Raw genomic sequence first — 26,539 nt, forward strand, 5'->3', positions numbered from 1 at the left:
ACCCCGGGGTTCACTGAGGAAGAGAACAAGTCCACCACCTTCACCAAGAATCTCTCCTAGACATTCCCCTTCAGATGCTGTGCCTCTAACACCTACCAGACAGCACTTGTTCAAAGGTAGGAGACAAACATCTAAAATGAGGCATTCCTCTTCCCCTCCTCTAACATTACCCCAAAGACAGAGCCCCCCTCTCCCAGACAGATCTCAGTCACCTCCACAAGCCTTCCGTCCTGCTTCTCCCCATCATCCTCCTTCTCCTTCCTCAATACGCATCACTAGTTGCAACCTCCCTACCCGATCCTCTACTCGCAGGTTGAGAGGAAGTGCAGGAGGTCGAGGTCATGTGCCCATGGGAGCTGTCAAACCCTCGCCAGCAAACCCTTACTTACAAAGACGAAGTAGACATGGAGCCCCAGCCACTCAATATGTAGCTCCATTCAGGTCTTCTGTCCATAATGGACCATCCTCTCCTTCAGGACAAATAGGGGGCATAGGTGGAACTACCATGTTAGCCAGGACAGGTTCCCGGCCTACCGGGTTAAGGGAGTCAAAGCGAATTGGTACTCCACAAGGAGGCTTTCACAGACCAGTAGGAAGGGGGCAGCCACTTGTCCGTATGCCCAGAAACCAGCCCTCTCTCACATCTAGGCAGTCATTTAGGGCACCTCCTCCAGTTCCTCCTGTCTCACCACAGCCTTCACTCAAACAAACTGGCCCTCTTTCTCCACAGCCATCAGTGCGTAGATTGCAGAGTAGGCCTCCCTCTCCACAACCACTGCAGCGTCGATCTCCTCTGCCCTCCCGTTCAACCTCTCCCATGCAACATCCATCTCACCCCCCTTCTCCCTTGCCCCGCAGAGCTATAAGTCCCCAGAGTTTGGGGCCAACATCCTTTCAGCCTTCAGTATCTCAGCCCAGTCTTCCACCTGGTATTTTCCCACCATCTCAAAATTTAATGCATTATGACTATGCAGTGATGGAACCGGCCCCATCCCCAATGCTTACCAATGCTTTACCAAACCCCCATGTTCTAGGGCCTCCCTTTCAACCCAGTCCCTACTCTGTAACTGGTTTCTCTTCCCCTTTACAGAGACCGACCTCCCCCCAAACACAGCACCTAGACCCCCCTGAAGCAACACCCTCATCACCTCATCTAGAACGAATCCCAACATCTGTTGGGCATGGAGAAATGTCAGCTCAAGCACAGCTGAGCCAGGATGTGAGCCCAAATGCCAGTCTTGGTCTATCCAATGCCTTGATGCAGAACTCTCGCTTGCGCAGTGCTTCCTATTCGTCTCCTTTACAACGCAATGTCAACCTTTATACAACCGTCCTCTCACCCTCTCAGGCTGAAGCCTCTCTTGCATCCTCTCTACCCTCCTTCCAACACTTGCCTTCTGCTATGCTTAACTCTCAGCTACGCAATGCTTCCCTGATAGGACCCCTTCAGCGACACCTTTCCCCCATGTCTTTTGCTTCACCTGTGCCTCCTCCTCCTTCCGTGACACATCAACAGGGGACCAACCAAGTTACATCCTCACTTTTCTCTGGTGGCCTCCAGACCTCCCAAATCCAGGGATCCATGTTCAGGCTTCCGGCTGGCACTCTGACAGTGCCTCAGGGCTCTGTTGAGGCTCCAGTTACTACTGATGGTGTTAGTGGTGAAAGGAAGGTGTCACCCATGATGCTTTCCAATGCCCTGCAGAACCCAAGCCTACGTCAGGCCACCTATCGACTACCTGATGGCTCGTTGGTCACTAGACCTGAATCTGCTGAACCTGCCTCAGGCCCATCACCACTCTCCTCCCCAATGCTGTCCTCTGCATTGCTCAATCGCAGTTTGAGACAGGCCACATATCGATTACCTGATGGCACACTTGTAACCAGGACAGAGGCCACACCTGCACCATCCCCTTCTTCACCCATACTTTCCTCTGCACTTTTAAACCCTAATCTATGTAAAGCCACATACCGTCTGCCAGATGGCACTTTGGTTAGGAAAAATGAGTCAGCATCGGAGTCTGCCCCCTCTCCTTCCCCTGTGCTCTCCTCTGCCCTTCTCAATGCTAACGTTCGCAAAGCCTCTTATCGCTTACCAGATGGTTCAATTCTGTCACATCCTCGTGAGGAGACTGTGGACACGATATCAGCACCGGGGCTATCAAGTGACCTCATGAATGCTAACCTGCGTAAAGTAAAATTCCAACTCCCAGAAGGATCATCACTGTTTTCACTGAGCCAACCTCAGCCTTCATCGTCTGCCTCTTCTGGTCCTGTCCTTTCTGGTGCCTTGCTAAATACCAACCTTCGTGCTGCGTCATACAAACTCCCAAGCGCATCATTATTGCGGCAGCCGCGTTCTGCTGATACTGCTGAGCCACGTTCTCTTGACCTTTCCAATGCTCTTCGCAACCAGAACCTACGTTCTGCCACCTACCGTTTGCCAGATGGAACTCTGATGACACGTTCTCAGCCCTCCTCCACATCCAAAACACTTGATCTGTCGAATGCTTTATCGAAGAACCCAAACCTTCGCACGGCAAAGTACCGGCTCCCCAATGGCAATATCATGACACAGCTTGGCGTACCTAGGGGCCCGGAACCTCGCTCCCTTGACCTTTCTGGTGCCCTGCAGAACCCTCACCTCCGAGGAGCCTCTTTTCGCCTACCCTCCTCATATGCTGTAGTGTCACCCCAAGTCCAGGGATCTGGCCCTGAACAACACTGGGCACATGGCTCCGAAGTGGACGGACTGGGACTGCAGCCAGATATGGATGTGTGGGACGCAGAGAGGGTTCTACCTCATGGGACAGTGCAGAACCTCAATAAATGGTCCATGTATAGAGATGGGGAGCTACTGGAGCCCCACAGCTTGATGGGACAGGGACAAGTGGGGCATGAACCAGGGGAGTGGAATCTCAGCAGGGAGGGGGAACCACAAGGGAACTGGTTTGACAAGGTAAACATTTTAATGACACACAGTAGCAGTAGCTACAATAGCTAAAGTACTATCCTGGAAATCTGCTAAATATTTCATTAATGTGTACTCATGTAGCTACAAATGTAATACAATCTTAATGTGTTAAATAAAAGAATTAAGGAAAAGAATAAAAAAAGAATTTTTGACATGTTGACAAGATAACATTATTAATTTCTAAGGGGCAACTGCTGATGATTTTTGAAAGAGCAGAGCTCCGGGCACGTTGAGAAAATACTGAAAAATGGGTGAAACAAGGTCACTGGTGACGAAACCACAAGAATAATTCAAAAGTAACAAGCGGTTACAATTGGTTGTGAGTGAATGTGTGTGTGCATGTATTCTTTGTGCTCCAGCCTATGTACATGCACAAAGTCTTAATTTCTTAGTATATGTACTGTATGTTATTTAGATGTACTCAATCAGAAGCCTGCCTACCATTGGTCATCGGGAGCAAAGAGTGGAAGATGGACTGGAGGATATGACACAGCTAGAGTAAGTCAAAGAAGAAAAATCTCATCTTTGAGATACCGAAGGACAACTACGACAGGTCAGATCCAAGTCCTGGACGTAGTGATAACTGATGGATCATACTGTGTATTTAACGCAGTACGTATATTGTCTAATGACGGGAGACTAAAAGAATGGCCAAGGGGATTAGTGAGGTCCTCTCTAAGGGAAGCTCTGATGTGAAAATAATTATTTAAAATAGTTATTGCTTCTTACCAGGGAGATGCATGAAGGGACAGTTCTGCTGAACATGAAGAAAAGGTTTGCGAGAGAGCTCATTTACGTAAGTATCTCAACTGTACATCAAGCATCAATACAGCCAACAATCAGATCTGATTATCATGAGCTTGTGTTTCATTTTACAAATGTATCTCCCCATCCCTCTATTTCTTGTTTGCTTCAGACATATATAGGTAGTATTTTGGTGTCTGTGAACCCATATAAAATGTACAACATCTATGGCACGGACATGGTGTTACTGTACAAGGGTCATGCTCTTGGAGAAAACCCTCCGTAAGTCTTGTTCACTCACTTAAATAGCAGAGACAGTAAACTGAAAGCATACTAATTGAATTCTAGATTTGCCGCAGCCGTCATATTTTGAAGCACAACAGAATAAATCAGCTGATGTAGTTTCATATTTTTTCTTGAAGCTTTCGGTTGGCTTGATTTCTGTCAAAGGATAAAATGAAGAAAACGTGATGTGTTATAAGTAAAGGGAGCAATAAAGGAAAGAATGATAAATAATATTTGTGACTGGAAAAGCTAAAAGAGAAGAAAAAACAAGGATTGAAAGAAAGGATCAACAATATTTTGACACTATTTGCGGTCATTGCTGGGATCTATTTAAATGTCAGATTGCTTTGTAACAACTTTTTTTTTTTTTTTTCAGGCATTTGTTTGCCATAGCAAATGCTGCTTACTCCAAAATGATGGATGCCAAAAACAACCAGGTCATAATAATCAGGCAAGTCTGAATCTTTAATGTTCACTAAAATCTTCTCTGACCTGCAACTTTAATTACTTTTCAGCCTGTAAATTTACACATCATACCGAATTTTGGGACTATTAAATAATGTAGTCTACACTTTACACTGTAGTTGCACACCAATGAAATACTCCCTGAATTCCAACTGGCACTTTAATATAGTTAGAATATAAAGAAAAGCAAGTACTGGAGGAAAAGGAGGAAAGTAGGTATTTTAGAGGGAAGGTGAGATGCTGCTTATACTCTTGTTACTACATAACAAGAAAAAGATAGTTAGCTCTATTTTCCTGAACCCAATTTTTTTCTCCATTACTTACAGAAATGCTCAGTGGCATTTCCTCTCTCCCCAAATACTCTTTTACCAGGCTCTTGTTTTGATCAGCTGAAGGTTTTACTTTGTTGCAAAAAAAAAAAATTGTACCTGAAACTTCTTGCATAGTGTGGTTTCCATCTCCAGTTAGATTAGTGTTTGTAAATTCATGAGTTGTCTGTGGTTTACTGGCCAGCACACCTAAGACTGGGTCACCCCTCGCTTCTGTCGTGTTGTCTCTCACAGACACCTCAAGACCGCTGAAGATGCGCACACAAACTGCATATTTAGAGAGAATTAGTTCATTTACATCCAACTCAAATGTGAGAATCAACTCACACATACTGTACATTCACACCTTTTATAGATACATGCATCTTGGAATCATCTGAAACAATCATTTACATAATACCCAAATACATCTATTTATATATTCACTCACTCGCACACACCTGGAACACTCTAGCTGTGTTTGGAAGGAGACACCTGTAAGGGAAGCCCAGCCAGGTCTGGGCCAGAAACAGGTTATGTTTCATGTGTTTGTGTGTGTGTGCGTGAGTGAGTCTGAGGCTGAGTGAGCATGTTTGGACTGTGTTTGTGTGTGTCACTGAGTGCGTGTTATGGGTGACTGAGATCTGGTGTTTAGTGACCAGTAATGGGCCGGTTTTTAACAAGCCCTGGCCATGGCCCATCCTTACCCTCCCATCAGGCCAAGCCAACATAATGGCGTTATTTAGCATTAAGCTGTTGGCAGGCTGGTGTGTGTGTGTGTTGGCATGTGTGCAGCAGAGCGTTTCAGGTGGTTTAGCGTAAAAGTGGAATTGAGGCCTTGCCTAATGCAAGATTAGCCAGGTCTCACATCACTTAGTCAATTAAGGCAAACACTCTCCAGCAGCAGTGAGAAGGATCATGCTCGCTCTAAGTGATTAATAAAAGCCGTCTGTAGTGGTGCTCAAAGTGCGGATAATGACCACACTTTGGCTTTCGCGAGTGGCAGCTTGGCCATTAAAACAACTCCCATTAAAGTGACTAGCACGTGGATTATCCAGCATTTTTACCACAGTGTGTAAATTTAGAAAGTCCAAGCTGCTGACTATCAAACAAATGGCACAAGTTCTGAAACCTCTCCCCCGCTGTTTTGTAATTTATTCTGAATACGTAGCAACACAAGTTGTATTTTATTGACTGAACAAACACACCTACAGTGATACGACGGTTTTCTATTCGTTCTCATTTTGAGATACTGGAACTAAATGTATTATATGTTTATAAAACTGACATCATAGTGCAGTGTTCTACTGGACTAACTGCACTTCACATACATGATGGGAACAGACAACAACACTTCATCTAATTTTTTTTTTTTTTTTACCTTTAAGATCTTGCAGTAATACAGGTTTCAAAACATCACTGTCCTAATATTCTGATTTAGGTTTTTTCAGACAGACTAAAGGATGCAATGTTACATCACTGAGAACGCCAAGAATTTGTTTCCTCTTATTAAGATAAAAAATAAAATAAAGACCTTTGGAAAAATAAATTTGATTTATTGATTTGATTTTCCACGGCTGCCAATTTGCAAAGATGAAACATCAACGTCATCTTTGCACACACGCACAAAAAAGCAACCACTTCAGCAGCGTCCTGGGACGAGTGATGATGTGTAAACTGTGTAAATCATCTAATTGATGGCGGTTATCTGTGTTCAGTGAGTGTGTGTTACTGTGTTTCAGTGGGGAGAGCGGTTCGGGGAAAACCGAGGCTACCAAGCTTGTCCTTCGTTACCTAGCAGCAATACACCACAAATGCAATCTTGTGCAACAGGTACACACACACACATTGCCAGCAGATAGACTCGAAACAACTCTTTAACAACTGTCTAAACAACAGAGACCCATTCCTACTCCTGCCATGAGACATGACTAATACTGTCCTCTTATTTGTTTCTCTCGTGGCTCCCCCTGGGTGCAGATTGAGGTAGTGGGGTTTCCTGCATGACTTGTGCTTTCATTTTACAAATCATCTTCACTAGTGGCCATAAGAATAGCAGGTTGCTGTGTTTTGCTGTGTTGTGTCACATTACTCATTTGAGATGTTTGTTTTGTGAATTTTCTTTTACCTGTAAAATCTGTTAACAATTTCAAAGACCAGAATCTTAGTTCTTCAATGTCTCAGCTCAAACAGATGTTGAATAGTCTTTCATTTGATTGTATTTGACAGAATTTTAGGTTTGCAATTTAGTTATATTCCTTTTAGCAAGAGTTGAACATTGATGCTATACACAAGCCAGCTTTAAGACGTGGGTCTAAATGTGCTGAACATTCTCTCATGTTGCATATTTGTTGGCTGTTGATTTATTCTCTGTTTGAATACCCTGTAGATACTTGAGACAGCTCCTCTGCTAGAATCTTTTGGAAATGCCAAAACTGTGAGGAACGATAATTCAAGTCGCTTTGGGAAATACATTGAGGTCTTTTTGGAGGAGTGAGTATAACATTAATACATAAAGGTTTACCCATCTCCCTCCATCTCCTCCTTCGCTCTAACCCTGCTGCTTTTTGTTTTTTTTTTCTCTCCCTTCACCCTCTCCCTCTCTCCAGTGGTGTGATCAGTGGTGCCATAACCTCTCAGTATCTGTTGGAAAAGTCCCGTATTGTCTTCCAGGTGGCACAACACAATAACATCTGACACATTAAGCTTTTTTTTTTTTTCTTCCTGTATGTCGAAGTGTTTAGCTGATTGTGTGCTGTTCACTTCAGGCCAAAGATGAAAGAAACTATCACATCTTCTATGAGATGCTGGCAGGTCTTCCCTCGCAGCAGAAGCAGGCTTTCTATCTACAAGAGGCAGAGACCTACTATTATCTCAACCAGGTAGAAGACCGGGTCTCCAGTCAATCACATGGACACACAGAGAGACAATCATTTACACCAAAGACATTTAGATACAATCATTTAAGCTCACACTCACAGTTACATGAACACAAACTCCCTCAGAAAGCTCTGGGTTGCACAGTTTGGCCCACCAGATCAAGACGTAAATCACGTTTTGCTTGTTTTCCAAATACAACCGCAATCCCCCTCTCTCTGTCAGGGAGGGGATTGTGGTATAATGGGAAAGAATGACGCAGAAGACTTCCTGCGTCTGCTTGCTGCCATGGAAATCCTTCACTTTAGCACCGAAGACCAGTCAGCCATCTTTAGAGTTCTTTCTTCCATACTGCACCTGGGCAATGTCTACTTTCAGAGACATGAGGTAATATGCTCTGTTCTCGAATTATGTTCTCGAATTTAATATGAGAGATGATGGAAACATTAAACAGCAGAAATTATTAGATACCATTATTTAGACACAAGCCAATGAAGACTTTTAAAGTAAAACTAAAAGATGACATAAAATGGCATTTTAACACAACTATCAAAGGCAAGATGAGCTAGATAACCTCAGGGGGGCTTGCTGCTTCAAGTAAATCAGAAATTTTTTACTTAATTAGCAGGACGTGGTTGGATTTTAAAATTTGTCCATTGACTCGCAAGAAGCCAGTCAGATTTATAGAGTGGTGTCATGTGTTCCACTGTACTCAGATTTTTCTCTGCTGTTTAGAAATTCTAGTCATGTTTTTTTTTTTTTTTTTTTTTGTCTTTATAAGGCTGTTCTCGTTCACCAAAGCATTTGGCTTGATTTGTAGATTTAGTGTGAATTTTAGCCTATTTTTCCATCTTTTATGATTAATCTGGACGTTTTTAACGAAGGTAAAGTCATTTTTCTGTTTGTCTTTCCTCGCGTCACTGCAGGCTGATGGCCAGGAGGTGGCATCAGTGGTGAGTGCTCAGGAGATCAGAGTGGTGGCTGAGCTGCTGCAGATCTCGCCAGAGGGACTTCAGAAAGCCATCACCTACAAAGTCACAGTCAGTATTCGTTATATAAAATAATCTAAGAAAACGTGCATTCATATTTCTGTATCTTACTGACATATTTAGGAATCATTTTTTCACTGAGTGCTTGAAGGTATTGATGGCTGGAATGTGATTTATGCACTGGGTGGTTCGTATATTTATTGTGTTACGCTGAAACAATCTACTAGTGACAGGAGCAAACTAATGGTGATGGGCAGGTAACCTGACAGTTCCCCAGTGTGTTTCCCTCTTGTTTACACATATACTGTATGTACTGATGTGAAAGGCATTGTATGGCTCTCAGTGTCAGTTACCCGGACACAATGAAAACACATCTGGTGATCCCACACACAGAGTAGATGAAAGGGCTCTCAATCTCAATCTTCTCCTTGTGCGGTTTTCTTGTTCCACTGACTTTCTCTTCCTCTTTACTATGCAAGCATTTATCTATTGGCTGCTCTCCCTTTCTTAAGTAACATTCATAGATCCTGGATGGATTCTTCTCTAATGCACCTTATACTCCTCCGCATTGGCTACTGCAGACGGATTCTCAGGGCTGAGAAGCAGATATCTGGTTTCTGCATACAGATGGAAGGTTTCTCAGTCTGACTGAGATTAGTTTTGAAATAGGTTTGGGGAAAAAGTGTCTGAGTCTAACGCTCCAAAGACAAACTCAGTCAGCAGGAAAAGAAAGAAATGGGGAGGCCACGTGGTGAAAAGGTTTTTGCTTTTCTAAATTGTTACTCACTTTGAAATGAAGGAATTGTAGCTAGAACTCTGTGGTTTTTGTTTGGATAAACTTCAATGCCCGTTGTCCACAACTCTCAGTGTTTTACTGTCAGAACGCGTCAACCTTCTTTGGCCTGCCCAGATATACACTACAGTGAGTGAGTGAGCGATCATAGCTGAAGTTTTCCCACTGGAGGTTGCTGTTTCAACGTGAATTGGCACAAATTATAGGTTTCTATTATAGGGGGGCATTTACAGCTTGCATTGTTGCCAATTCTGGGTGTAATCCTAGTGCATGGCTGGATCCTGTCTGGTTGACTAATGGGGCCTTTTGTTACTGGCATTCATTTTTCCACCTCATTTTTCGGCATTGAGTCTCCCTTTTATTATGTGTATCATTATTACTGATGGAGGCTGATGGAGTATGAGTAGTGAGGGGAGCAACCCCGCCATCAGTAACTGTTAAAACAAAATAACTAGCAGGCCTGAAAAGTGCACAACAGACACAATACCTTTTTTAAAAATTGAGATCAAAGTAGAAACTGAAAATAACCACCTGTAACATCAATACAACTTCAGTACAAGATGACTTGTGTCTGGACCTCTGTTACCCGTTCCTGTATGTATCAGATATCTGAAGTCTGACCTCCTGCGGGTCAAATCTCAAATCAAATCTAACCTCATGTCGCGCAGAGTGTCTGATTAGGTGACGATGAACAGACAGCGGGAGGGGCTGAATCAGTAGTCTATGTCACAAGTAAAAGAGAAAACCCAGCTCATGAAAACAAAAATAGATATGAGCATTTTTAGATTGCAGAGAGTTGTTTAGAAAAGGTTCATAATGCTTCTTCCCTTTGCACAAAATTACTTTTCCTTAATGACCTAACACTTTGTTATGAAACACTTCTCCACAGGAGGCGATGAGGGACAAGATCTACACGCCTCTGACTGTGGAAAGTGCAGTTGACGCCAGGTAAGAGACAATACCCACACCATACACACCCAAGACACGAACTGGATTACAATTTCCCATCATGATATATTTTACCTGAGGTACCATTCGAAGGAAATTCCATTCAATTAGCAACTCGTATTTAATAGCAGACTTTTGCCCTCCAGAGATGCTGTTGCCAAGATCCTGTACTCGCTGCTCTTCCACTGGTTAACAGAGAGGATTAACGCTCAGGTGTACCCTCGCCAACACGCCCTCTCCATCTCCATACTGGACATTTATGGATTTGAGGTAAGTGAGTTTTGTCATGAATGAGCATCTTCTTACCTGTTTGTCACCCTCTGGTGTTACAGAGTGGACAAAGCACTCTTTAGATATGTAGGTGAGACATAAGGAATCAGCTATGTGCGTATGTGTGTGATACAACAGGATCTGGCCTTCAACAGCTTTGAGCAGCTATGCATTAATTATGCAAATGAATACCTGCAATTCGTCTTCAACAGGATCGTATTCAGGGAAGAGCAGGTGAGTCCATAACACACCTGTGGACGCATTTAGTCACCCTCACACTTTCACATGTATCTACACAGAAATTATTGCACCCACACACACTTGCAGACAATATAAAACTATCACTTAGAAAGAAGAAATTGTTAAATTAGAAATGCAATTCATATGATGAAACACAGAGTCTTATCTAGATTATGGATGTTATGCTGTACCTGACATTGTGTTGCATGTGATTCTCCCCACGCAGGAGGAGTATAGCAGGGAACAGATCCCGTGGCAGGATGTCCCATTCAGTGACAACCAGCCTTGCATTGACCTCATTGCTGCAAAGCCTCATGGGATATTAAGAATCCTGGATGACCAGAGCTGTTTCCCACAGGTGAGCCATTGGGAACACAGCTACTCATCTACTCATCTATTACAGATTACAATACGTTACTGTACATGACACTTGGATTGTGGTGATGTGTTGCTAGGCAACGGACCACACTTTTCTCCAAAAGTGTCACTATCACCATGGCAACAATCCACTGTATCTGAAGCCAAAGATGCCACTCCCAGAGTTTACCATTAAGCACTTTGCTGGCCGGGTCACCTACCAGGTAAATGACTCCTCAGTGGATTCCATGTGGTGACGACAACTACTGTTGGCAGTCAAGCCAACCAATGCATTTGACCGGCTTACTTCTATGGTCAGGCTGAACTACCTCAACAGCTGTTGAATGCATTGTTTTGATGATCAAAGTGGTGAGCCAACTGCCAGTAGCATGTCTAAAAAATGACTGGCATAAACGTTGCTGAGAAAGAGAAAATCCTCTCTTTAACCACACAAATCTTCCTATAATTTGTGACACAGGTTTATAAGTTTCTCGATAAGAACTACGACCAGGTCCGACAGGATGTCTTTGATCTGTTCATCCAGAGCAAGAACAAGGTAAGAGGAAGCTCTGCGTTCTTCTCATTCATGGACAACTGTAGTAAAACATGGGAGTGGTGTATCTGAACATGTGTGTGTGTCCAGATGGTCTCGAACCTCTTCATGGCTCACGCAGATGACATGGGTCGGCAGAGAGGGGGTCACATGAGGAAAAGCAGCACTGTCACCAGAAAATATCAAGCGCCCACTGTCAGCAGCAAGTTCCAACAGTCCCTGCTCGAGCTAGTGGAGAAGATGGAGAGGTGAAGTACAGAGAAACGAAGATAAATTATTGGTAGCACATAATTCATGTCAATGTTTTGCTATATCCTGATTGTAGGACATGTTGCAGTTAGTGCTCCAGTCTGCCAGTGACGGGATAGATAAGCCATGATGCAGACTCTGATTTATTATCTATTTTCCTCCAAATGGGACCATTGCTTATGAAATTAACATCATTTTGTATTGAAGACGACTTGTAACTGGTGTTTGAGATCATAAGCTCATTAATGAAACATTTGCTGAGCTGATAAATTGAGTGAGAAGTAGATTTCTATGTCTGTAGCCCTGTCAGTACGCACAGTCACCTCCTGATGGTCAGTAGATAGATTGTATGTTTATGGCACTTCGGCGTTGGCTTCACTTTACAGCTCTACATTCTATGTCCACACTCACATCCAGTCTATGGGAATGAGTAGCAATGTGTCTATAATTTAAGCATTACATGAAAAAGTTGACTCATGTTATTATTGATTCGGCTCATTCTTTCATTTCAGGAGCAATCCTTTTTTTGTTCGCTGCATTAAGCCAAACAATATGAAGGTAGAGTGTCAAACATTTTCTTTATGAAGTGACTATTTGCGTGTGTGTAACATGAAGCCAAAGACATCCATCTCTTACATTTGTGTGTATTGTCTGTGGTCAGCAACCAGGTGTGTTTGAAGATGAACTGGTGAGCTGCCAGCTGCGACACTCTGGTGTCCTGGAAACCATCAGGATCCGTAAGGAGGGGTATCCTGTCAGAATGCCATTCTACATGTTCCTGTTCAGGTAACCTGCACACAGTATTAAATAGCTGAAGCCTGGTAGGGTTTAATACAAAGCAGGTTATAAAATACACAAACTCCGATGCATTTTATTGAGTTTATTGAGTTTCTTCGGGGGGAGCTGTGCAAAACGATATTATTCAGTGTTGACACTGTTTGAGAGGCCTCGATTGGCCCAACACGGATAAAATTTTATTTGAAACTGAAACGCCTCTGACTGATTGTTAATAGACCTTTCCACATGGGGGGAAATATGCTTTTCTTTCTGGCAGAAGCATGAACAGTTTGGGTGGGACATATAGAAGAAGCATTCCCAAAAACACTGCTTGCAAAGCCAAATCCACAACAACTTGTTTATTAGAGATAATAGGGATAACCAGAAAGGCATGTTGTGAGATAAATATTTGAAATATTGATTTTGATTAATGTTTGTCAGGTATAAGTCCTTGGTGGGGATTCGAGAGCTTCCAGCACCAAATGGAGACAACTGCGTGATCATGCTCAGCAAACTGAGTCCCCTCAGACCAGGATCCTACCATGTTGGAGTGACGAAGGTGAGTCTCTGCTCCAGGATAGTGACACTTTCAAATACAAGAAAAACCAGTGCTAGCAGCTCTGGTGATGCCATAGTGCTGAGGGAGAACAAGAATTAGTTTGATTTATGCTGCATTCTATATTTCTGCCAAATCCATTTCACTTTCATTGTGCTTGAATGTGACACGTATGCATGTGCGTGTAAATGCCAGATATTTCTGAAGGAGGACATCTACCAGTTGTTGGAGTGTAAACGGGAGCGCTCCCGTCACCTTGCAGCTCTCACCCTGCAGCGTTACACCCGCATGTTCTTTGTGAGGAAACGTTATGTGGCCTTCCGCAACAAGATCATCAGGCTGCAGGCGCAGTGCAGAGGCTTCCTCACAAGGTGAGTCATGCCTGTTGTCTGCTTCTAATGTGAAGTAATTTAGTAAAAAAACAAAAACAAAACCCAGATCTGCTGCTTTGACAAGCATTTATATGGACAAGTCGTGTCATATTGTCTTAACTGTATACCGTGAGACAGTCAAATTAAAATATACTTGTTTTTTTTTTATTTATTTACTTTTTTAAAAGTTATTTATTTTAGCTGTTGTTTTTCACTTGTATATGCTCCTTATAGAGCTACTGTATGAATGATGCGGGTTTGCATTTTAGTTTTGTTGTACATGTTACAATGACAATAAAGATCTATTCTATTCTAAAAGAAATTATTATTTCATTTCACAAATTTACATTTTAAATTAATCCAATTCAGAACGAACAAAATAATTAAAACTAGCAAATCTATCTAATTTAAGTTTGACTCTTTGTATGTGTCACAAATTCTCAGGATACAGGATCACCACCCATGTTGAGGTTATTTATTTGGCGGGTTTCAAGTGTGATGTGGGATGTCATAATTTCTTCTGTCCTGTAGGAAACAGTACGAGAACATGCGGGAGAGTCTGGTCCGATTCCGTTCTCTGGTTCACATGTACGTCAACCGCAAGCAATATATCAAGGTACATGTGGTGTGTTTTAAAAGGTTTGTTTTCAATTTTTTGGAGAAGAAGCACCCTATTTTTACATGCCCACTCATGTGTGTAGCATTGAAGGAAAATCTGTAAATACATTAGGAAGCGTTCCACACTGACCTTTGTGATCCATCTGCAGAGGAAGTTTGAAGCCCAGAGGAAGGCTGAGGAGGACAGGAGGAGGAGAGAGATGGTGAGAAGTTTAAAGAGGATTGATACAGTACTAACATTAGACAGATCAACATGAGAGATCACCTGAGATTCTCTCTGAATTCATGATCACTGTACAGACAAATTCAAAGCAGTAATTCTTCCAGGAGCTGAGCAAGAGGGAAGTGGTCAACGTCACTCACCTGGTGATCCCTGCAGAGCTGGGCGCTTTACTGCAGATGGCAGGAGGTAAGTCGCTGTTTGTCCATTGGTCTCTTCTGAGATTTTGGAATAGATTGTTTTCCATATTTTGAATAATTGACCTGTCCATCTTTTTTATGTAAAAGGAATGAGTTATTTCATGTGTCTGAAAAGTGATACATTAAAAACAGCTTATTCTTATTAAAGTCCTAATATCTGATAGTCTCCATACAGCTACAATTATGCTGAGCCAATGAAATCATTGTATTCTTTGTGTACTTGTCCCCTTAGTTATGACAGAGCAATTGGATCCTAATCAAAATAACAAATAGAAATAAAACTACAATATTGATACTATGAAGATAAATAGCAGGACTCCAGGGTTGAGTGTGCGGTGACTAACCAGTTGCTGACACTTCTGTCTCTAGTCCGGAGGGAGCTCCACTCCGACTGTTTGGCTCTGCTTCAAGCTCCTCACATCCAGGAAGAGGCTCAGCTCACTCTGCCTCTGGACATCAACAACTACCCATTCTACCGCTACGTACAGATCTACTTCAGGGTGAGATGTGCATCAGTGTAATGAGAGTACAGCGAGAGAGTCAGCTTCAGGACTGCTGATAAGCTTTCAAGAATAATTCTGTGTACCATTCATTCATTCATTCATTCATTCAGTCATTCATTCAGCTTATCTGTTTCCGGGTCATGAAAATATAAGAAAACAAAAATGTTGAGTGACAAAAAACACAGACCGTGCGACTATTTGGATTATTTTCTTTTTGTGTCTTCACAGAATTTCCATTTCCTGAATTAGCTTTTTTAAATCATTTTATATTAAAAAGTATCCAGTCTTAAATTATTTTAGATGCCGAAATGGAAAGTGCTTCCTAACAACACTGCATTTTTTTTTGCTCCTATAGGAACCAAAGTTTGGGATGCTGATGGCTCCTCTGGAGTCACCCATGACCCGTGTGGAAGAGGATCTCAGAGGGGAGGCCCTGGAGCTCTTCAGCATGGTAAGCTGGCTTCTTTTTGTCAAGTTGAACATTTGAATGCAAGGTCCAAAGACCTTTGCTTTCTATGCCAACCTCAAGTGGCCTTTGGAAGAAACGTCTTTGAGACCTCCATGTTGATTTCTTTGTTCACTCATAGAGGTTTTCTCCTGAATATCACACATCTAATTAGATTTAGCTGTAACTGTGCGTACCTATTTGTTTTCCTCAGATATTACGATTCATGGGGGATCCGCACCTGAATGGGTCACAGGAAAATATGTTTGGGAATTACATCATACAAAGGGGCCTGGCATCTCCGGGGTTACGGGATGAGATCCTATCTCAGGTTGTCAACCAGGTGTGGAGGAACATAAACGCTGAGAACGCTGAGAGAGGTTGGCTGCTGCTGCTGGCATGTGTCTGCAGCTTCACCCCGTCACCGAAGATGGACAAATATCTACTGAAGTAAAAAATAATAATGATCACTTTTGTTTTCACAAAAATTTGCTTTTAAAAATAGTTCCAGAATATCTATTTTAAAAGTATAAAAATTAACATTGTTGAAAAGTCTCTCAATTTTTGTCTAAAAATTAATGCATTTCATGTTCAGGTTCGTATCAGACCACGCCCCAGCTGGTTGCCAGGCGATGCTCCAACATAGACTTATCCAAGCCAATCAGAAAACACAAGCAGGCACAGGCTCCACCCATGAGATCGCAAGGACATATCCGTTGTCACTGCTGGAGTGGACGGCCAATAGGAAGAAGGCTAACATGGTGTTGCATGTGCACTGCTTTGATGGTGAGCTGCATTACATTATATAGTTTAAACATCAGAGTACTGCAATCAAACTGACAAATATTCGACAGAGTCGCAGTTACTGCTTGTAATTCTGCTCCGTTTATTCTTAAGTGGTAAATATATCTTAATATTTTTCAAATGAACATCATTAAGTATTGTAAGTGTTACGGATTAATAAAGTAGTTGTTCTCACATACAGTTTCAATGGCCGTACATCTCAAAGTGTGGGAAACTGCATGGATTCTTCATGATTTATTTCCAGTCAGGATCAGATGATGGATTTCAAGCTGTCTCAATTTTTGCGTACTGCTATTATTTTGCATTAATGAGTCTGGTGTGATTTCCAAACTACAGTGAAAAGCTGGAGACGCTGTTTAGTTTCCATAGTCATTCATTTCCTTCTATAGGACGGTCGTTCCTGTGCCCGGTGCATTCCTGGACCAGTGGAGAGGATTTAGCAGGAGATATTCTGCACCACAGGTATGTATGTTCATTTAAGGCTTTTTCAGCTTTTTTTATGTGTGATGGTGCCCCACATTTTTCTGTATCAGTAGAAATTAATCGCTTGGAACATTCGTCCTACTCAAACCTAAATGTCTGTTGTTTTTCTAAAGCTAATGCTAAATAAAAATTCCTATTCTTATGAGATTTCATTGCGAAACAGCCAAACATATGGCACCACAGTACAAACTGCTTTCAGTGCAGCAGTAACATGCAGGTATTTGAACTGTGTGGTCTTGCAGGGGAGTGTCTGACTGGTGGAGAGGGAGTTCAATTCTAATGAAGGAGCGTGGCCAGTGGGTGGAGTTAGCAGGTCATGACTACGTGATGGACCTGATTGCTGACCTGGAGCTTCCAAATGACTTCCCCAAGCAGAAGAGCTACTTCGTCATCAGCACTGATGACCCAGCTCGAGTCAGAGCTAATGCCAGTCTGTCAGTACACAAAATACATACAAACACATCTGTGTACAAAGAAACAGAATCAGAAGTTTAAATAATGAATCTCTCCCCACCTTTTGCCTCTCCTCCCAGTGCTCTGGTTGGCAGTGGCTTTGACTCAGATGAAGAACTCGTTCCATCCTTTCCATTGAGCAGCACCAGCAGCAGACCAGCCTATAGTCTGCCTGACTCTGATGGCTACTACAGCCATGGTACACACACCCAAATCTGTACAAAACTTTATTGCTGTGGATGCACAGTTTTGTTCTAAAAGGAAGAAGAAAATGAATTGTGTTTTGGTACTGTCGTCAAAAGTCCCGATTGTAGAGTGAAAACTTTGCTTAAAGCTTCTCTCCTTCTTTACTCTGTCCAGGAGAGTCAGATGTGTTCAGTGATGGCCAGACTCAGCGAGGAATGGATCGCTACTTGGACAGTCTGTTTGACCCTGTGCTGTCAGACACCAGCATAGTGAGTTTTCACACACAGGAACAGCTTTGATGCCACCAAAGTTAAGCTAAAATCAAAGCTTTACTCCTTCAGTGACCTTATTAGTCAGAAATGTCAGGAGGCTGATGCAGAATTCATGAGGCTTCATTGGCATTGTCCCTGCAATGTAAACATTGCACGCTGGGAAGTGTGCCAATAGGCTAATGCTGTTTATTTAGAAAGACTTAAGTGGACTCTAAGCAGTACAGTCATACAACTCAACAACTTTCAAGAGGTCTCATACCCCCCCCCCCCCCCCCCCCCCCCCCCCCCCCCGCACCCCCTGCCATGTGAGGGTGAATGGATGTGGGGTGTTGATGGATGGATGGAACATGTGAGCCGGTGCCTCTGTTTGTGTATGAATGGAGCAGACAGGAGGGCTGATTAGGTTACTGAGCGACTTACCGTATTTGACGATAACAACAGGCAGCTCTGTGAGGAGAAGTGCCCTATCAACATATTTCCAATCCTGTTATAGGACAAGTAAACAAGAGGAAAGTAAATGTATGTCTAGGCATAAAAATTGTGCTTGAGACTCTTTTTGTGAAGTCATTTTTCCAGCATTTTTGGTTGTCAGCATTGTTGCCAGTCTGAAAATGATATCAGACCATTTCCATGATTTGGAGATATAACATTTTTCCTTTTTTTTTTTTGCTGTCACAGTGGGGTTTGTTATATTACAGACATTTCTTTCAGAACTTCTCTTCCAAAGTGTACGGTACTTACCCGGGGAGGTATTGAATTCCTACAGTCCAGCTGACTCCTAGACAGAGAGCCTAAATCAACCTATTTTAAATGCTCTCTCTCGCTTCCCTCAGTCTCTCTCTCTAATGTTCAATCTTATAGTTGTACGCTTCATGTCTCTAAAACTCCACTTTGTCACTATATGCATTCAACATTTTTCCTCTGTTGAATCTCTGTTACCTGCCTGTCTTTCTTGAGCAGGACATGGAAAAGACTGGAAGTTTGTCAGCACGGATGAAGGGTGGAGGAGGAATAGGCATCACAGGAGAAGAGAGAGGAGACGGGGAGAGAAATGCGGCCCCGAGCCGGCCATATCCACCAGGAATACACCCTGGAGGTAAAACGTGTTTTCTGTTTGTCATGTCTGGGTTTAATGCAAATTATGCATAATTCATTTAGGCATCTGGCTAATTGTCCTCTGTCTCTACTGAAATACTGAAAACTCTGGTCTAGTTTCACATACAACAGGGTTAAATAAAATACAATGAGAGGTGGAGCAGCTCAGTGACACTTAACAGGACTGAAGTGTGAAGGTTCATGTGTACAGTTCACCAACCTTGATGTGCCGTTTAGAGGCTGTAATGAGCAGCCTGGCCTCATAGATAATTCATAAACAACCATTCACTGTAACCACAGATGATTCATTTACTCCCTGTCTATATTCTCACTCACGCTGCTCTTTCTCGCCACCAAACATACTCCAGCTTTTCCCTTCATTTTCTCCCTACCATTCTGTTGTGTGTCTCTTTTATCCTAGTGGCAGAAAAACGTCACGTCACAGATTTGTAACCCGCAAAGCATTTTTCATATTTACTACGTTGCCACTGCTACTTTTTGCTTTCTTTTGCCACTTCCTGTCACCACTATGATTTTTTTTCTTCTAAATGTTCTAATGTCAAAAATGTGGAATAAAGAGAGCATTTCATAAATTTTTATAGATATTAACCTCAAGAATACACACAAGGGAAACAATACATTTATAAACCTTTTTGGCAAGGAACCTCCAGAGGGCACCTTGGATGCCAGATAATTATGATTAAACTTTTACAAACACACTTTCACTCCTTGAGTCCATGGTGAAACATTCTCCACTGTCAGTGTGTTAGGCATTTATAGAATTACACTTTATGTCCCTCTGGTGTAAAATTGCAGAGTGCTTTTTGGCAGGTGTGCAATATCCTGGATGACATTTAAAACAGAGACAGAGCCTTTGAAACGACAGTTCCTAACTCTGTCCCTGTTCGCTGCTTGTTGCTCTTCAAGCTGTGCCAGTGCTTCCAGTAGCAGGAGGAATGATGCCCCCTGTCCCCGCCATGCCAATCCCCTCCCACCACCATCACCATGAACAACACCAGCAACAACAGCAGCAGCAACAGTACCACCAATACAACCGTCCCCAACACCCCTACCACCAGCAGACTTCTCCCTCCACCAACCCTGCCACGCCTGTAGGTCCAACACCGTCACCCTCTCGTGCACCCGCTGTTTCCCCTGCTGCTGCTAGAGATGCTGATGTAGCGTCCCATGTCACTGGCGTACCCGCTCTACAAGGGTTGCCTTCGCTCCCGGCCACACCTGTCGTCCCTGGCCTGCTTGGAATGACAGGTGTACTAGGTACAATGAAGTGTGCGTCAGGTTATCCAGCATGTTTGGCCTGAGGCGTGTGAGCGTGGTGATGTTAATTTAAATTAAATGCCAAATCAGTAATCAAAACCCTGAATATCTGCATCCTATCTGCTGTGTGCTGTGTATGACAGCGAAGAGTCACCACATCACGTGCAGGGGATTTTGCGTCAGATTTTGCTTCAACAAAATCGTCCTTATCATGTGTTGTCTTTATTTATATCTCTCCAGGATCAGAGCAGGCAGTGCTGACGCAACAACAGCAGGCCATTATCAACCAGCAAGCTATTATTTTGGTTTGTCTTACATATATATCCTCTACAACTCTGATGTTAAGGCTGTTGTTGATGTGGAATTTAAATACTGAGCAGCACTTTCCCTTGGCTGTCACATGTTAAAACCCAAATGAGAAGTTAGACTTTAGTTATTGTTCGAGCTTGTTAGCTCAGATTATACAAAACTCCAAAGCAACATGTTATATCTTGTCTATTTAATTGACACAAAAAACAGATTAACTAATAATGTTTAAATTTTTTGGGTGCTGAATTGTTTTTGTTCTCTTAGGACCATTTATTAAAGTAAAACCACACATCCAACAAATTCATTTTCATCCTCACGTACATTCTTTATTCTGCACATTCAAGAGTGTATACTAACATGATGCAATAGCATTGGTGGGGTTACATAGATATATAATTATGTTTGCATATTGTATGTCGCAGGCCCAGCAGATGACCATGCAGGCCATTGCCATCCAGCAGCAGATGTTGTCCTCTTTCCCCCCTGTTGCCCCTGCCCCCCAATCACCACCTTCACAGCATCACACACACATGCAGCAATGCTCCCACGCACCCAGTCCTGTGAGTAAATACGCACAGAGGATGTTCCCGAATTAGCAAATTATATATTGTCTGCATGAATACACACATTTAGATACACCTGCCAGTATGTATAGAAATCATAAATACATACCGTGCTCTCTCACTTTGTGTTTTTCTGTAGACCAAAGAGAGTGAACAGTCACCATACAAGTCTGGCCCTGCTGCTGTCCAGCGGAAAATGAGTATGTTTCACGCTTCACTTAATACTGGGGGTTTAGCTGTGCGTTGTGATTACGGTGGCGACAGGACAGAGAAACTCCAGGATGCCCTCTGGTTTGTTTTAGCTGTTTTGATTGAGTCTAAACTTTATCAAATGCTCCAAAAAAAAAAAAGAAAAAAACTGCCACAGTATGATGTAATGATCTGAGGTTGGAAAGAGCACTGCTTCCAAATAGAAAAAATGAGAACCACAACATCCTTACATTGAATGCAACAGGCAGCCTTAGTTGCAGCTTCCTTTCTCTTTCTTTCTTTCCTTGCCTTTTTCCTTGTACTTTGCTTGTCTAATTATTAAAAGTAAAGAAAAGTAAAACTGAGTATAATTTCAAAGTGTTTTTTTGCTGACATTGTGATGAATGATTTTTGTATTAACCTTGTTCAAGCTCAATTCACTCGACTTCTTGGTGGCATGTGATTCAATGAAGCACTAGAGAATTTGTGTGTCTCTGTTGTTGAATGTAATTGTTTCACACTGGTGCTGATACAAAGTTATATTCCAGGTCCAACACGTGGCCCCCTGTCTGAGGATGTGGTCCGTTCCAGTGTGAGTAACACTGAGCGCATGGAGCCCAGTCACGACATCAAAGACATCATCAAACAGCACCAGCCTGCCAGTACAACATCTTCTACTGGACCTGCCACACAAAGGTAACACACAGACACACACAGTACACATACATGGTTTCTGAGCTGGTAGACCCGAGACACTGATACTGTCACATTGCTGGGTTATTATGTCTGTTACTCTGATGTGTGTGTAGAAAAGGTGATGGAAAGATGTTTACAAAGAAGTCAGATCCTCATGATGAAGCTATGGAGATCCTTAAAGACCAGATGGCAAACCCACCACAACCGGTATCCTGGCTTTCCTCCTACAGTACTATACACATAAACACTTACACAAATGTGCACACAAACTAAAACAGTATCTTACTTTATTCAAAGTCTCAGTCTCAGAGGAAGCTTCAATCCTCCCTTAAAGAAGAGGGAGGTGCTAAGGCCACCAAGATGCACAAGTCTCGTCCTGTGGGCCCAGCAAGTAGCAATTTAAGCTCGGCCCCACCTCCAGGTCAATGTTTTCACATACTGAAAAGTCTCCAGTTAAAGTAGCACATATATCAGTAGAACAAGAAGATTCCCGCAAAATCTGAAAATCTGTGTATGTTGTTCCAGTCTCTAGAGAGCTACCAGTAGAAGAGGAGATCATTCAAACTCAACTCCACAGCAGGACCAGTGATGAATATTACACATATTCCAATGTTCCCTGGAAGCTTTACATGAGAAAAGAGGTTTATTTCATGACTAAACACACAAACACACAATGAAATGCTTATTGATCTGCTTCTAATTTACATTTAACCATGTTACTAAATGCTTTAATGTTGACATACGGTATTAGATAGATAATTCCCTGAAATAAATACTCCTATTGTTGATGTTTTTGTTTACAGGTTTTCTATCCTAGAGAGACCTTCAACAATCCACTTATTCTCGACCTGATCTTCAAACAGGTTGATTTAAGCATTGAGTCTTTATTTGTTTATTTACTAATTTCTTTTTTAGCAAGTAATTTTTTTTTCATTTGTCTTTTTAAGTCACATGTAAGACTTAGTTTTTCATTGTAGCAAAGGCCTCAGGACCTCTTGTCTACTTTAACATAACTAGACAAGTATTTAAGAGGAGAGTTAGTTATGTACAAATGTTTTATAATTCTGAATTATCCTATTCAGGTTGTACATGACACCTTTTCTGAGGCTTGCATCCGTATCACTCAGGAGGAGAGACAGAACATGAAAGCTCTGTTTGGTATGAGAAAACCAACATCCCTACACTCCTCTTTGAAAATCTTCAACCCCCTTTGCAACACAAGGAATCAGCTCATTAGGGTGTCACTTCACACTTAGATCATTTAAACTCTTCCTTTGTTTCATCAACAGTGGAGAACAAGGTGGATCAGGTTTCAGGAACATGTGATGAGAATGTAAAGAAGAAAGTGGTCTCCATGGCCAGAGACTTATGGGAAATCTACTTCTCCCGCCTATTTCCAGCCTCTGTGAGCTCGTCTCTCTTTGCTTTTGTAACTCAGCTTCCCTCTTTAGACATGGATAGGCAACTTATACTATGTTCCTGTTCTTGGCGTCATGTTTGCTGTGTGTGTGTATGTTGCAGGGCAGTGTTGGCACAGGGGTGCAGGTGTTGTCTGTGTCTCACAAAGGCATCAAGCTGCTGAAGATGGTGAGGAGCAGCTCTACTGCTTCAGACTACTTCAGAGTACTGAGGCCTTACAGGTGAACCCCGTGAACAAAACAAGACAAAAAACTTAAAACGCAGCATTCTGGAGGCTTCATATCTTCATATAATTGGAACATCCGGAGTGGTAAAATGCACACACATAATCAGTCAGGAGAGCTTAAATGGGACGTGACCTCAGACCCCTCTGCCTTTCTGTGTGACATTGACTTCCTGGCTTTGCGTATCACTTCCTGTGCAGCTACTCGGACATCCTGTTTGTGTCCATTCCATCTAAGAACATGCTGGAGTTCAACCTGACCAATGAGAAGCTGATCCTGTTCTCTGCCAAGGCCCCACAGGTCAAACACATGATTGACTACTTCCTCACAGAGCTCAAGAAGGTGTGTGCGCGTGTGTGTGTGTGTGTGTGTGTGTGTATGAGTAAGAGAGACAGTTATTTTGGTTTATTGAGGAGGATATTTGAGCAGAAAACAAGAAAAGTTCAAAAGAACACTAAGCTAAAGATAGAAAACAAAATAAGATAGAAAAAATAACAGTATGGCAAAAAACACCAAAAAATAGGAAAACAATAAGATCTTAGATCCCTCGTTGCATGAAATCTTCATTTATGAATCGCTGCAGAAACTTTTGCAACATCCAGAGTTTGCATCAGCTGAATGTAGTGCAGTAATTTTTCCTAATTGGGATTCACTCATGGAAAGCCCTTTTAATGGAGCATCCAGGTCATTTAACATTATGATTCCATAAAGCTCATGAGAATCATATGAGGCTTCAACACTGAAGCAGCAAAGTCCAAAAGCAAATGATTTTGGTATAATTTCACTTTGACTTCACAAAGAATCTCTCAGAATCTCTCTGTCAAACTACTGTAGGTTTCTCAGATAAACGCGTGATTGTTTATTATTTATTATTTTACCGTCACTATGAGCATGTTATGTTTGCTTCAGGACTCAGAGTATGTGGTGGCAGTGAGGAACTACATCACTGAGGACAGGACTCTGCTCAGCTTTCACAAAGGAGACATCATCAGACTGCAGCTCATGGATGGGCTGGAGGCCGGTGAGACACAAAGACACACCACTCTAACATGAACCTGCGCGGTGGCACCTTGGCAGACTTGCTCATTGCTTCTCTGAGCCATGTACTGTATGTCTTTCCATGTGTAAATGGTTTTGTGTGTGTGTATTCAGGCAAGCACTACGGCTGTATTGTGAGGAAGAAGGTCATGCTTCTGGAGGAGCTAAAGAGAGACACTGCTGAGTTTGGTGGGTTTAACAGGGCTGTTTCTCTACTTGGTGTGTCTGAGTGTGTGAACTTGATTTGTTTTCCTTTCAGAGCCTTTGTGTGTCAGCTCTTAAAAAGATTTATTTTACATTAATACTTCAACTGTGGTTTGATTTGCAGCTTTTTTGAGTTTTGTATCGTTGGCTGGACAAAACAAAGCATTTGACCATAACCTCTGACTTTTTACGCATGACGAATGTGACCATTTTTGTTTTGCATGTATCATTTGACACATTACCACAAATATCTTGGGTGTGTTCATCTTTGTCTGTGTAGGCTGGCGGTTTGGAGCCATATACGGAAAGTCTGGAGTGTTTCCCAGTGAATACGTCCGTCCTGTGGCTGCTCCAGACTTCTTGATTCTCCCTGCTGAGCGTTTGGAGCCCCGAGACAGACAGGGACGAGTTGCTGCCTCTGCTGCTGTTGCCGTAGCGATGGGCTCAGCAGTAGCTGCCCATGAACTTGACCTTTCCACAGAGGTGCACCACCCTGATGATGTTTCTGCACATTATTGCAGCAAATTCCCACATATAGTACAAGAATTATGATCACTACAGATAAACCAAACCTAAAACATTTGAATGAGTCTGAATAACAAACTCTAAGCCAGAACAAGTTGAGCAGCAATAATACATCTATATTATGGTATCATCTGGTGTTTGTACAGTATGCATTGGAATGTTTTGGTTTGCAGAAATGGAAATATCTTGTAATATCTTGAAATATCTTGATAATTATAGCTTAACAATTGCTTTAAGTGGCACTGTTGCTGTGCTTTTTATTTTGTGGGTTTATGTGCGTGCATCAGGTGGTAAATGAAATGTATGGGGACAGTCTGGGCATCGAACTGGACGATCTGCCTCTACATGGGGGCCAGTACCACATGACTGAGTTTGCCAAGAAGTACTTCAGAGAGGCTCAGAGGAACAAGAGGTCAGACATGCACATGCACACAAACTGCCAGAATGATGAGAAATGTTGGGTCTGATTTTGAAAGTCCAAGGGAAAAAGACACATTGAGATATATACTGTATTTTTTTCACAGTGACCAGAAAGCCAAAAAAGTGAAGGAGGGCAGGGCCCCCTTTGACATGGTCAAATTCTCAAAGGTAAAACACCTGTATTCACCTTTAAGCACAATCCTGAAACTACTTCTGTGTGCTTTTATGTTTTTAGACGCTTGTCTCAGTTTTCATCTGTATTTTTTACTGGGCTTTTTCAAATTTGTCTCTCCAGTCTCCAATCCAGGAGTCTCTGATTGACTTCTCAGACAGCGGGATGAACAGAGTTTCCGCTGACATCTTCTTAGGTATAGATAAATCTCTTTTTATGTTATAACTGAATTCACTTGTGTAAATGGTATTCCTTTTTCATGAACAATTTTGGTTCAGCCATAATGAAGTTCATGGGAGACTTCCCACTGAAAGGCCAGACTGAACAGGACCTGGTCACCACCATACTGAAGGTATATTCCCATGCACACACACACACACACACAGGGAAAAGATACTGATTTAAACATGATGCATTTATTAATACAATATAGTATCACTATGTGGGTTTCTTTTGAACACATAGAT

At 42.3% G+C, this 26,539-nt stretch overlaps 1 protein-coding gene across 1 annotated transcript in view; it reads left to right on the plus strand.

Annotated features, from left to right (window-relative positions):
• Window positions 1–505: 505 nt before the first annotated feature.
• myo15aa (myosin XVAa) overlaps window positions 506–26,539 on the plus strand; it is a 30,719-nt gene continuing 4,685 nt past the window's right edge. Inside the window, exons 1-51 of the mRNA XM_029508066.1 lie at window positions 506–589; window positions 1,091–2,959; window positions 3,390–3,472; window positions 6,519–6,609; window positions 7,166–7,269; window positions 7,386–7,449; window positions 7,545–7,658; window positions 7,879–8,040; window positions 8,580–8,693; window positions 10,325–10,383; window positions 10,530–10,653; window positions 10,792–10,887; window positions 11,120–11,251; window positions 11,349–11,474; window positions 11,729–11,806; window positions 11,894–12,051; window positions 12,565–12,610; window positions 12,714–12,838; window positions 13,271–13,388; window positions 13,581–13,756; window positions 14,288–14,372; window positions 14,524–14,577; window positions 14,702–14,783; window positions 15,164–15,294; window positions 15,653–15,748; window positions 15,957–16,192; window positions 16,338–16,528; window positions 16,936–17,008; window positions 17,272–17,463; window positions 17,563–17,681; window positions 17,843–17,937; window positions 18,901–19,036; window positions 20,554–20,618; window positions 21,045–21,182; window positions 21,325–21,385; window positions 21,923–22,070; window positions 22,184–22,277; window positions 22,368–22,491; window positions 22,596–22,711; window positions 22,874–22,933; window positions 23,153–23,228; window positions 23,360–23,475; window positions 23,592–23,710; window positions 23,914–24,055; window positions 24,623–24,734; window positions 24,866–24,940; window positions 25,236–25,438; window positions 25,768–25,892; window positions 26,005–26,068; window positions 26,196–26,268; window positions 26,351–26,424. Of these exons, the coding sequence (XP_029363926.1) occupies window positions 506–589; window positions 1,091–2,959; window positions 3,390–3,472; window positions 6,519–6,609; window positions 7,166–7,269; window positions 7,386–7,449; window positions 7,545–7,658; window positions 7,879–8,040; window positions 8,580–8,693; window positions 10,325–10,383; window positions 10,530–10,653; window positions 10,792–10,887; window positions 11,120–11,251; window positions 11,349–11,474; window positions 11,729–11,806; window positions 11,894–12,051; window positions 12,565–12,610; window positions 12,714–12,838; window positions 13,271–13,388; window positions 13,581–13,756; window positions 14,288–14,372; window positions 14,524–14,577; window positions 14,702–14,783; window positions 15,164–15,294; window positions 15,653–15,748; window positions 15,957–16,192; window positions 16,338–16,528; window positions 16,936–17,008; window positions 17,272–17,463; window positions 17,563–17,681; window positions 17,843–17,937; window positions 18,901–19,036; window positions 20,554–20,618; window positions 21,045–21,182; window positions 21,325–21,385; window positions 21,923–22,070; window positions 22,184–22,277; window positions 22,368–22,491; window positions 22,596–22,711; window positions 22,874–22,933; window positions 23,153–23,228; window positions 23,360–23,475; window positions 23,592–23,710; window positions 23,914–24,055; window positions 24,623–24,734; window positions 24,866–24,940; window positions 25,236–25,438; window positions 25,768–25,892; window positions 26,005–26,068; window positions 26,196–26,268; window positions 26,351–26,424 (7,398 nt within the window). The remainder of the gene's footprint in view (window positions 590–1,090; window positions 2,960–3,389; window positions 3,473–6,518; window positions 6,610–7,165; window positions 7,270–7,385; window positions 7,450–7,544; window positions 7,659–7,878; window positions 8,041–8,579; window positions 8,694–10,324; window positions 10,384–10,529; window positions 10,654–10,791; window positions 10,888–11,119; window positions 11,252–11,348; window positions 11,475–11,728; window positions 11,807–11,893; window positions 12,052–12,564; window positions 12,611–12,713; window positions 12,839–13,270; window positions 13,389–13,580; window positions 13,757–14,287; window positions 14,373–14,523; window positions 14,578–14,701; window positions 14,784–15,163; window positions 15,295–15,652; window positions 15,749–15,956; window positions 16,193–16,337; window positions 16,529–16,935; window positions 17,009–17,271; window positions 17,464–17,562; window positions 17,682–17,842; window positions 17,938–18,900; window positions 19,037–20,553; window positions 20,619–21,044; window positions 21,183–21,324; window positions 21,386–21,922; window positions 22,071–22,183; window positions 22,278–22,367; window positions 22,492–22,595; window positions 22,712–22,873; window positions 22,934–23,152; window positions 23,229–23,359; window positions 23,476–23,591; window positions 23,711–23,913; window positions 24,056–24,622; window positions 24,735–24,865; window positions 24,941–25,235; window positions 25,439–25,767; window positions 25,893–26,004; window positions 26,069–26,195; window positions 26,269–26,350; window positions 26,425–26,539) is intronic.

The sequence above is a fragment of the Echeneis naucrates genome, chromosome 8 (genome assembly GCF_900963305.1).
Source record: "Echeneis naucrates chromosome 8, fEcheNa1.1, whole genome shotgun sequence".
NCBI lineage: Eukaryota > Metazoa > Chordata > Actinopteri > Carangiformes > Echeneidae > Echeneis > Echeneis naucrates.